The 11,715-nt window shown below is 52.9% G+C and overlaps 1 protein-coding gene across 2 annotated transcripts in view; it reads right to left on the reverse strand.

The window, feature by feature from the left end:
* The window catches only part of znf142 (zinc finger protein 142), a 62,446-nt gene that overhangs the window by 49,430 nt on the left and 1,301 nt on the right, over nucleotides 1-11,715 (reverse strand). For both annotated transcript variants that reach the window (XM_070875148.1, XM_070875147.1), the window contains exon 2: nucleotides 7,462-7,880. In XM_070875148.1, the coding sequence (XP_070731249.1) occupies nucleotides 7,462-7,810 (349 nt within the window). In that variant the 5' untranslated portion in view covers nucleotides 7,811-7,880. The remainder of the gene's footprint in view (nucleotides 1-7,461; nucleotides 7,881-11,715) is intronic.

Genomic DNA, 11,715 nt, shown 5'->3' on the forward strand with positions numbered 1-11,715 from the left:
GGTGAAGTTTACAAAGGATGGAAGATGCGAGGCTAGCCAGGAGAACAGTGGAATAGTTGGGTCTGGAGGTAACAAAGGCATCGGTACAATTGACCCCCACATACCAGGGCTATGAAACGATTAGTTAGGGTTCCCGCTCACATAAGAACATAAGAAATAGGAACAGGAGTAGGCCATACGGCCCCTCGAGCCTGCTCCGCCATTTAATACAATCATCGCTGATCTGATCATGGACTCAGGTCCACTTCCCCGCCCGTTCCCCATAACCCCTTATCGTTTAAGAAATTGTCGATTTCTGTCTTAAGTTTATTCAATGTCCCAGCTTCCACAGCTTTCTGAGGCAAAGAATTCCACAGATTTACAACCCTCAGGCGAATAAATTTCTCCTCATCTCTGCTTTAAATGGGCAGCCCCTTATTCTAAGACCATGCCCTCTAGTTCTAGTCTCCCCATCAGTGGAAACATCCTCTCTGCATCCGCCTTGTCAAGCTTCCTCATAATCTTATAAGTTTCGATAAGATCACCTCTCATTCTTCTGAATTCCAATGAGTAAAGGCCCAACCTACTCAACCTTTCCTCATAAGTTCACCCCCTCATCTCCGGAATCAACCGACTGAAACTTCTCTGAACTGCCTCCAAAACAAATATATCCTTTCGTAAATATGGAAACCAAAACTGCACGCAGTAGTCCAGGTGTGGCCTCACCAATACCCTGTATAGCTGTAGCAAGTCTTCCCAGCTTTTATTCTTCATCCCCATTGCAATAAAGGCCAAGATACCATTGGCCCACGAACCTATTGATGTGGCTACTGAAGGGGGGAGCACAGGCATGATGGGCCGAATGGCCTCCTGCTTTTGGGTAAAAGTATCAACCGTGACTCAGTGGGCAGCCTCTGAGTCAGAAGGTTGTGGGTTCACGTCCCACTCCAGGGACTTGAGCTCATAACTCTAGGCTGACACTCCCAGTGCAGTGCTGAGGGAGTACTGCACTGTCTGAGGTGCCATCTTCTGGATGAGACGTTAAACAGAAGCCCCATCTGCCCTCTCAGGTGGATGTAAAAGATCCCACGGCCACTATTTCAAAGAAGAGCAGGGGGAGTACTCCCTGCTGTCCTGGGGCCAATATTTATCCCTCAATCAACTTAACAAAAAACAGATTATCTGGCCATTATCACATTGCTGATTGTGGGAGCTTGCTTGTGTGCAAATTGGCTGCCGCGTTTCCTACATTACAACAGTGACTGCACTCCAAAAAGTACTTCATTGGCTGTAAAGCGCTTTTGGGAAGTTCGATGGATGTGAAAGGTGCTATATAAATGCAAGTCTTTCTTTCTTTGGATTCGAGGGTAGCTAATGTAACACCACTTTTTAAAAAAGGAGGGAGAGAGAAAACAGGGAATTATAGACCGGTTAGCCTGACATCGGTGGTGGGGAAAATGCTGGAATCAATTAGTAAAGATGTAATAGCAGCACAATAGGAGCGGTGCAAGTCAGCATGGCTTTATGAAAGGGAAATCATAGAAAGATAGAAATTAGGTGCAGGAGTAGGCCATTCGGCCCTTCGAGTCTGCACCACCATTCAATAAGATCATGGCTGATCATTCAACCTCAGTACCCCATTCCTGCTTTCTCTCCATACCCCTTGATCCCTTTGGCCGTAAGGGCCATATCGAACTCCCTTTTGAATATATCTAATGAACTGGCATCAACAACTCTCTGAAGTAGAGAATTCCACAGGTTAACCACTCTCAGTGAAGAAGTTTCTCCTCATCTCAGTCCTAAATGGCTTACCCCTTATTCTTAGACTGTGACCCCTGGTTCTGGAACTCCCCAACATTGGGAACATTCTTCCTGCCTCTAACCTGTCCAATCCCGTCAGAATTTTATCTGTTTCTATGAAATTCCCTCTCATTCTTCTAAACTCCAGTGGATACAAGCCCACTTGATCCAGTCTCTCCTCATATGTCAATCCTGCCATCCCGGGAATCAGTCTGGTGAACCTTCGCTGTACTCGCTCAATAGCAAGAATGTCCTTCCTCAGATTAGGAGACCACAACTGAACACAATATTCCAGGCGAGGCCTCACTAAGGCTCTGTACAACTGCAGTAAGACCTCCCTGCTCCTATACTCAAATCCCCTCGCTATGATGGCCAACATGCCATTTAACTTCTTCACCGCCTGCTATACCTGCATGCTAACTTTCAATGACTGATGTACCATGACACCCAGATCTCGTTGCGTCTCCCCTTTTCCTAATCTGCTGCCATTCAGATAATAGAAACATAGAAACATAGAAAATAGGTGCAGGAATAGGCCATTCGGCCCTTCTAGCCTGCACCGCCATTCAATGAGTTCATGGCTGAACATGCAACTTCAGTACCCCATTCCTGCTTTCTCGCCATACCCCTTGATCCCCCTAGTAGTAAGGACTTCATCTAACTCCTTTTTGAATATATTTAGTGAATTGGCCTCAACAACTTTCTGTGGTAGAGAATTCCACAGGTTCACCACTCTCTGGGTGAAGAAATTCCTCCTCATCTCGGTCCTAAATGGCTTCCCCCTTATCCTTAGACTGTGTCCCCTGGTTCTGGACTTCCCCAACATTGGGAACATTCTTCCTGCATCTAACCTGTCTGACCCCGTCAGAATTTTAAACGTTTCTATGAGGTCCCCTCTCATTCTTCTGAACTCCAGTGAATACAAGCCCAGTTGATCCAGTCTTTCTTGATAGGTCAGTCCCGCCATCCCGGGAATCAGTCTGGTGAACCTTCGCTGCACTCCCTCAATAGCAAGAATGTCCTTCCTCAGGTTAGGAGACCAAAACTGTACACAATACTCCAGGTGTGGCCTCACCAAGGCCCTGTACAATTGTAGCAACACCTCCCTGCCCTTGTACTCAAATCCCCTCGCTATGAAGGCCAACATGCCATTTGCTTTCTTAACCGCCTGCTGTACCTGCATGCCAACCTTCAATGGCTGATGTACCATGACACCCAGGTCTCTTTGCACCTCCCCTTTTCCTAATCTGTCACCATTCAGATAATCGTCTGTCTCTCTGTTTTTACCACCAAAGTGGATAACCTCACATTTATCCACATTATACTTCATCTGCCATGCATTTGCCCACTCACCTAACCTATCCAAGTCGCTCTGCAGCCTCATAGAATCCTCCTTACAGCTCACACTGCCACCCAACTTAGTGTCATCCGCAAATTTGGAGATACTACATTTAATCCCCTCGTCTAAATCATTAATGTACAGTGTAAACAGCTGGAGCCCCAGCACAGAACCTTGCGGTACCCCACTAGTCACTGCCTTCCATTCTGAAAAGTCCCCATTTACTCCTACTCTTTGCTTCCTGTCTGACAACCAGTTCTCAATCCATGTCCGCACACTACCCCCAATCCCATGTGCTTTAACTTTGCACATTAATCTCTTGTGTGGGACCTTGTCGAAAGCCTTCTGAAAGTCCAAATATACCACATCAACTGGTTCTCCCTTGTCCACTCTACTGGAAACATCCTCAAAAAATTCCAGAAGATTTGTCAAGCATGATTTCCCTTTCACAAATCCATGCTGACTTGGACCTATCATATTACCTCTTTCCAAATGCACTGCTATGACATCCTTAATAATTGATTCCATCATTTTACCCACTACCGATGTCAGGCTGACCGGTCTATAATTCCCTGTTTTCTCTCTCCCTCCTTTTTTAAAAAGTGGGGTTACATTGGCTACCCTCCACTCCATAGGAACTGATCCAGAGTCAATGGAATGTTGGAAAATGACTGTCAATGCATCCACTATTTCCAAGGCAACCTCCTTAAGTACTCTGGGATGCAGTCCATCAGGCCCTGGGGATTTATCGGCCTTCAATCCCATCAATTTCCCCAACACAATTTCCCGACTAATAAGGATTTCCCTCAGTTCCTCCTCCTTACTAGACCCTCCGACCCCTTTTATATCCGGAAGGTTGTTTGTGTCCTCCTCAGTGAATACCGAACCAAAGTACTTGTTCAATTGGTCCGCCATTTCTTTGTTCCCCGTTATGACTTCCCCTGATTCTGACTGCAGGGGACCTACGTTTGTCTTTACTAACCTTTTTCTCTTTACATATCTATCGAAACTTTTGCAATCCGTCTTAATGTTCCCTGCAAGCTTCTTCTCATATTCCATTTTCCCTGCCCTAATCAAACCCTTTGTCCTCCTCTGCTGTGTTCTAAATTTCTCCCAGTCCCCGGGTTCTCTGCTATTTCTGGCCAATTTGTATGCCACTTCCTTGGCTTTAATGCTATCCCTGATTTCCCTTGATAGCCACGGTTGAGCCACCTTCCCTTTTTTATTTTTACGACAGACAGGAATGTACAATTGTTGTAGTTCATCCATGCGGTCTCTAAATGTCTGCCATTGCCCATCCACAGTCAACCCCTTCAGTATCATTCGCCAATCTATCCTAGCCAATTCACGCCTCATACCTTCAAAGTTAGCCTTCTTTAAGTTCTGGACCATGGTCTCTGAATTAACTGTTTCATTCTCCATCCTAATGTAGAATTCCACCATATTATGGTCACTCTTCCCCAAGGGGCCTCGCACAACGAGATTGCTAATTAATCCTCTCTCATTACACAACACCCAGTCTAAGATGGCCTCCCCCCTAGTTGGTTCCTCGACATATTGGTCTAAAAAACCATCCCTTATGCACTCCAGGAAATCCTCCTCTACCGTATTGCTTCCAGTTTGGTTAACCCAATCTATGTGCATATTAAAGTCACCCATTATAACTGCTGCACCTTTATTGCACGCACCCCTAATTTCATGTTTGATGCCCTCCCCAACATCACTACTACTGTTTGGAGGTCTGTACACAACTCCCACTAACGTTTTTTGTCCTTTGGTATTCTGCAGCTCTACCCATATAGATTCCACATCATCCAAGCTAATGTCCTTCCGAACTATTGCCTTAATTTGCTCCTTAACCAGCAATGCTACCCCACCTCCTTTTCCTTTTATTCTATCTTTCCTGAATGTTGAATACCCCTGGATGTTGAGTTCCCAGCCCTGATCATCCTGGAGCCACGTCTCCGTAATCCCAATCACATCATATTTGTTAACATCTATTTGCACAGTTAATTCATCCACTTTATTGCGGATACTCCTTGCATTAAGACACAAAGCCTTCAGGCTTGTTCTTTTAACACCCTTTGTCCTTTTAGAATTTTGCTGTACAGTGGCCCTTTTTGTTCTTTGCCTTGGGTTTCTCTGCCCTCCACTTTTCCTCATCTCCTTTCTGTCTTTTGCTTTTGCCTCCTTTTTGTTTCCCTCTGTCTCCCTGCATTGGTTCCCATCCCCCTGCCATATCAGTTTAAATCCTCCCCAACAGCACTAGCAAACACTCCCCCTAGGACATTGGTTCCGGTCCTGCCCAGGTGCAGACCGTCCGGTTTGTACTGGTCCCACCTCCCCCAGAACCGGTTCCAATGCCCCAGGAATTTGAATCCCTCCCTGCTGCACCACTGCTCAAGCCACGTATTCATCTGCACTATCCTGCGATTCCTACTCTGACTATCACGTGGCACTGGTAGCAATCCCGAGATTACTACTTTTGAGGTCCTACTTTTTAATTTAGCTCCTAGCTCCTTAAATTCGTTTCGTAGGACCTCATCCCTTTTTTTACCTATGTCGTTGGTACCAATGTGCACCACGACAACTGGCTGTTCTCCCTCCCTTTTTAGAATGTCCTGCACCCGCTCCGAGACATCCTTGACCCTTGCACCAGGGAGGCAACATACCATCCTGGAGTCTCGGTTGCGGCCGCAGAAACGCCTATCTATTCCCCTTACAATTGCACCCCATACCATTTGTCTTCGTCACCGCCTGCTGTACCTGCATGCCCACTTTCAGTGACTGATGAACCATGACACCCAGGTCTCGTTGCACCTCCCCTTTTCCTAATCTGCCACCATCCAGATAATATTCTGTCTTCCTGTTTTTGCCACCAAAGTGGATAACCTCACATTTATCCACATTATACTGCATCTGCCATGCATTTGCCCACTCACCTAACCTGTCCAAGTCACCCTGCATCATGTAAGTCATCATGCTTGACAAATCTTCTGGAATTTTCTGGAGGATGTAACTAGTAGAGTGGATAAATGAGAACCAGTGGATGTGGTGTATCTGGACTTTCAAAAGGCTTTTGACAAGGTCCCACACAAGAGATTGGTGCGTAAAATCAAAGCGCATGGTATTGGGGGTAATGTACTGACGTGGATAGAGAACTGGTTGGCAGACAGGAAGCAGAAAGTCGGGATCAGCGGGTCCTTTTCAGAATGGCAGACAGTGACTAGTAGAGTGCTGCAGGGCTCAGTGCTGGGACCCCAGCTCTTTACAATATACATTAATGATTTAGATGAAGGAATTGAGTGTAATATCTCCAAGTTTGCGGATGACACTAAAATGGGTGGCGGTGTGAGCTGTAAGAAAGACGCTAAGAGGCTGCTGGGTGACTTGGACAGGTTAGGTGAGTGGGCAAATGCATGTGTTGTATAATGTGGATAAATGTGAGGTTATCCATTTTAGGGGCAAAAACACGAAGGCAGAATATTATCTGGATGGCGGCAGATTAGGAAAAGGGGAGGTGCAACGAGACCTGGGTGTCATGGTTCATCAGTCGCTGAAAGTGGGCATGCAGGTACAGCAGGCGGTGACGAAGACAAATGGCATGTTGGCCTTCATAGCTAGGGGATTTGAGTATAGGAGCAGGGAGGTCTTACTGCAGTTGTACAGGGCCTTGGTGAGGCCTCACCTGGAATATTGTGTTCAGTTTTGGTCTCCTAATCTCAGGAAGGACGTTATTGCTATTGAGGGAGTGCAGCGAAGGTTCACCAGACTGATTCCCGGGATGGCTGGGTTGTCATATGAGGAGAGACTGGATCAACTGGGCCTTTATTCACTGGAATTTAGAAGGATGAGAGGGGATGTCATAGAAACGTATAAAATTCTGATTGGACTGGACAGGTTAGATGCGGAAAGAATGTTCCCGATGTTGGGGAAGTCCAGAACCAGGGTACATAGTCTAAGGATAAGGGGTAGGCCATTTAGGACTGAGATGAGGAGAAATTTCTTCACTCAGAGAGTTGTTAACCTATGGAATTCCCTGCCGCAGAGTGTTGTTGATGCCAGTTCATTGGATATATTCAAGAGGGAGTTAGATATGGCCCTTACGGCTAAGGGGGTCAAGGGGTATGGAGAGAAAGCAGGAAAGGGGTACTGAGGGAATGATCAGCCATGATCATATTGAATGGTGGTGCAGGTTCGAAGGGCCGAATGGCCTACTCCTGCACCTATTTTCTATGTTTCTATGTTTCTTTTCAGGTTTGCTCTTCACGGACTCCTGCGGACAGTACACACACCTCCGTCATCACACTACTGCACCGAGAAAAGAGACCAAATTAAGGTACCTGACGGGTCGTGAGCTGCCTCCATCTTGGCGTCCCGCTGCGAGGTTTGCACGGGGTCCTTCCCGTCGCACTCTTGGCCGCTCTCCGACAGCTCCTGCGTGGACTCCACCGTCACCTCCAGGGTCACGGCATGCTGGGCGTCCTTGCCACCGGGTTCGTCCCCAAGATCGGCGCTCCGCCCGTCCGCCACCATAAGGTGTGCCACGTCCGTGCCAAAGCACCCATCGCCCTGGAGCACGTGCGGCCCTCCCCGCAGCTCAACGATGCCCTGGAGCGCGTAGTCCTGCTCGCCGACGAATTCCGTGTAGATGCTGCCATTGTCCTCTGTGCCTCCGCCCTGCTCTTCCATCTTGGCCTGGAAAGCCCTCGCTGCCCTCCAGTCGCTTTGGCCGTCGACACTTCCTGCTCACAATCGAGTCCTGTTGACACACAAAGGGTTTGGACAAGATTAAATAAAGAGAAACTCTTTCCGCAGGCAGGAGTGGTCGGTAACCAGAGGACACAGATTTAAGGGAATTGCCAAAAGAATCAAATGGAGGGGGTAAGAGAAAATTGGAAAACAACAAAGAGATCAGGGACTTCAGTTATGTGGATAAGCTGGGATTGTTCTCCTCAGAGCAGCGAAGTTAAGGGCAGATTTGATAGAGACGTTCAAAATCAGGAAGGATGATAAGAGTACATAAGGAGAAACGGTTTCCAGGGGCAGGAGGTTCGGTAACCAGATGGACACAGATTTAAGGTCATTGGCAAAAGAACCAGAGGGAAGATGAGGAGAATTTTTTTTTTTTTTAAACGCAGCGAGTTGTTGTGCAAGGGCAGTGGGAGCAGATTCAATAGTAAGCTTTCAAAAGGGGCAGAGGGGGGTGGGTGAAGGTAGCAGAGGTGAGGGGGGCAGGGGGCAGGGTGTGGGTGATGGGTGAGGGTGGGCAGTGGGTGAGGGAATGAGGGGGGGGGGCGCGAGGGAGGGGGCGAGGATAAAGGGGGCAGGGGGCGAGGAGGAAAGGGGGCAGGGGGAGAGGAGGAAAGGGGGGCAGGGGGCGAGGAGGAAAGGGGGCAGGGGGCGAGGAGGAAAGGGGGGCAGGGGGCGAGGAGGAAAGGGGGGCAGGGGGCGAGGAGAAAAGGGGGGCAGGGGGCGAGGAGAAAAGGGGGGCAGGGGGCGAGGAGGAAAGGGGGGCAGGGGGCGAGGAGGAAAGGGGGGGCAGGGGGCGAGGAGGATGAACAGATAGTTTGTGGGGGGCAGAGAATGAGGGAGGGGTGGGTGAGAGGCGGGTGTGGAAGGAGGTGAGGGAGGCAGGGGGTGAGGGGACTGAGGGGGGTACGGGGATGAAGGGGGTGGGGGGGACAGTGGGTGCAGGGGCGGGGGATGAGCAGGGATGGGGGGAAGGGGGTGAGAGGGCAGGGGGTGGGAGTGAGGGAGTGTGGGAGGGGGGAGTGAGAGTGAGGGAGTGTGGGAGGGGGGAGTGAGAGTGAGGAAGTGTGGGAGGGGGGAGTGAGAGTGAGGGAGTGTGGGGAGGGGGGAGTTGAGTGTGGGAGGGGGGAGTGAGGGAGTGTGGGGAGGGGGGAGTTGAGTGTGGGAGGGGGGAGTGACGGGAGTGAGGGAGTGTGGGGAGGGGGAGTGAGGGAGTGTGGGAGTGAGTGAGGGAGTGTGGGAAAGGGGGAGTTGAGTGAGGGAGTGTGGGGAGGGGGGAGTTGAGTGTGGGAGTGAGGGAGTGTGGGGAGGGGGGAGTTGAGTGTGGGAGTGAGGGAGTGTGGGGAGGGGGGGAGTTGAGTGTGGGAGGGGGGAGTGAGAGTGAGGGAGTGTGGGGAGGAGGGAGTTGAGTGTGGGAGTGAGGGAGTGTGGGAGGGGGGAGTTGAGTTTGGGAGTGTGGGGAGGGGGGAGTTGAGTGTGGGAGGGGGGAGTGAGAGTGAGGGAGTGTGGGGAGGGGGAGTGAGGGAGTGTGGGAGTGAGAGTGAGGGGAGGGGGGAGTTGAGTGAGGGAGTGTGGGGAGGGGGGAGTGAGGGAGTGTGGGAGTGAGAGTGAGGGAGTGTGGGGAGGGGGGAGTTGAGTGAGGGAGTGAGGGAGTGTGGGGAGGGGGGAGTTGAGTGTGGGAGGGGGGAGTGAGAGTGAGGGAGTGTGGGGAGGGGAGTTGAGTGAGGGAGTGTGGGGAGGGGGGAGTTGAGTGTGGGAGGGGGGAGTGAGAGTGAGGGAGTGTGGGGAGGGGGAGTTGAGTGTGGGAGGGGGGTGTGAGAGGAGAGTGTGGAGGGGGGAGTGGTGAGGTGGGAGGTGGGAGTGAGGGAGTGGGGGAGTGGGAGTTGAGTGTGGGAGGGGGGAGTGAGAGGAGGAGAGTGTGGGAGGGGGGAGTGGGGAGTGAGGGAGGGGGAGTGGGAGTGAGGAGGGAGGGTGAGAGTGAGGGGAGTTGGGGAGGGGGAGTTGAGGGAGTGTGGGGGGGGGAGTGAGGAGTGAGGGGAGGGGGGAGGTGAGTGGAGTGGGGAGGGGGAGTGGGGAGTGAGGGAGGGGGGAGTGAGGGTGGAGGGGGGGGAGTTGAGGAGGAGGGGGTGAGGTGAGGGAGGGGGGAGTGAGGTGAGGAGTGGGGGAGGGGGGAGTGAGAGTGAGGAGGGGGGGTGAGAGTGAGGGAGGGGGGAGTGAGAGGAGGGAGGGGGGAGTGAGAGTGAGGGAGGGGTGAGAGTGAGGGGGGAGTGAGAGTGAGGGGAGGGGGAGGGAGGTGAGGGGCGGGGGGAGTGAGTGAGGGAGGGGGGTGGAGTGAGGAGGGGAGGGGGAGTGAGAGTGAGGGAGGGGGAGTGAGAGTGAGGGAGGGGGGAGTGAGAGTGAGGGAGGGGGAGTGAGAGTGAGGGAGGGGGAGTGAGAGTGAGGGAGGGGGGAGTGAAGTGAGGGAGGGGGAGTGAGAGTGAGGGAGGGGGGAGTGAGGTGAGGGAGGGAGGGGGGAGTGAGAGTGAGGGAGTTAGGGGGGAGTGAGAGTGAGGGAGGGGGGAGTGAGAGTGAGGAGGGGGGAGTGAGAGTGAGGGGAGGGGGGAGTGAGAGTGAGGGAGGGGGGATGAGAGTGAGGGAGGGGGGAGTGAGAGTGAGGGAGGGGGGAGTGAGAGTGAGGGAGGGGGTGAGTGAGAGTGAGGGAGGGGGGAGTGAGAGTGAGGGAGGGGGGAGTGAGAGTGAGGGAGGGGGAGTGAGAGTGAGGGAGGGGGGAGTGAGAGTGAGGGAGGGGGGAGTGAGAGTGAGGGAGGGGGGAGTGAGAGTGAGGGAGGGGGGAGTGAGAGTGAGGGAGGGGGAGTGAGGGATGGGAGGGGGGGGAGAGTGAGGGAGTGTGGGGGGAGTGAAGGGGGGAGTGAGGGAGTGTGGGGAGGGGGGAGTGAGAGAGTGTGGGAGGGGGAGTGAGAGTGAGAGAGTGTGGGAGGGGGAGTGAGAGTGAGAGGTGGGGGGGGGAGTGAGAGTGAGGGAGTGTGGGAGGGGGGAGTGAGAGTGAGAGAGTGTGGGAGGGGGAGTGAGAGTGAGGAGGTGGGGGAGTGAGAGTGAGGGAGGGGGGAGTGAGAGTGAGGGAGGGGGGAGGAGAGTGAGGGAGGGGGGAGTGAGAGTGAGGGAGGGGGGAGTGAGAGTGAGGGAGGGGGGAGTGAGAGTGAGGGAGGGGGGAGTGGAGGTGAGGGAGGGGGGAGTGAGAGTGAGGGAGGGGGGAGTGAGAGTGAGGGAGGGGGGAGTGAGAGTGAGGGAGGGGGGAGTGAGAGTGAGGGAGGGGGAGTGAGAGTGAGGGAGGGGGAGTGAGAGTGAGGGAGGGGGGAGTGAGAGTGAGGGAGGGGGAGTGAGAGTGAGGGAGGGGGGAGTGAGAGTGAGGGGAGGGGGGAGTGAGAGTGAGGGAGGGGGAGTGAGAGTGAGGGAGGGGGGAGTGAGAGTGAGGGAGGGGGAGTGAGAGTGAGGGAGGGGGGAGTGAGAGTGAGGGAGGGGGAGTGAGAGTGAGGGAGGGGGAGTGAGAGTGAGGGAGGGGGAGTGAGAGTGAGGGAGGGGGAGTGAGAGTGAGGGAGGGGGGAGTGAGAGTGAGGGAGGGGGGAGAGTGAGGGAGTGAGGGAGGGGGGAGTGAGAGTGAGGGAGGGGGGAGTGAGAGTGAGGGGAGGGGGGAGTGAGAGTGAGGGAGGGGGGAGTGAGAGTGAGGGAGGGGGGAGTGAGAGTGAGGGAGGGGGGAGTGGAGAGTGGAGGGAGGGGGGAGTGAGAGTGAGGGAGGGGGAGTGAGAGTGAGGGAGTGGGGGGGGGAGTGAGAGTGAGGAGTGTGGAGG

The sequence above is a fragment of the Pristiophorus japonicus genome, chromosome 3, assembly GCF_044704955.1.
Source record: "Pristiophorus japonicus isolate sPriJap1 chromosome 3, sPriJap1.hap1, whole genome shotgun sequence".
NCBI lineage: Eukaryota > Metazoa > Chordata > Chondrichthyes > Pristiophoridae > Pristiophorus > Pristiophorus japonicus.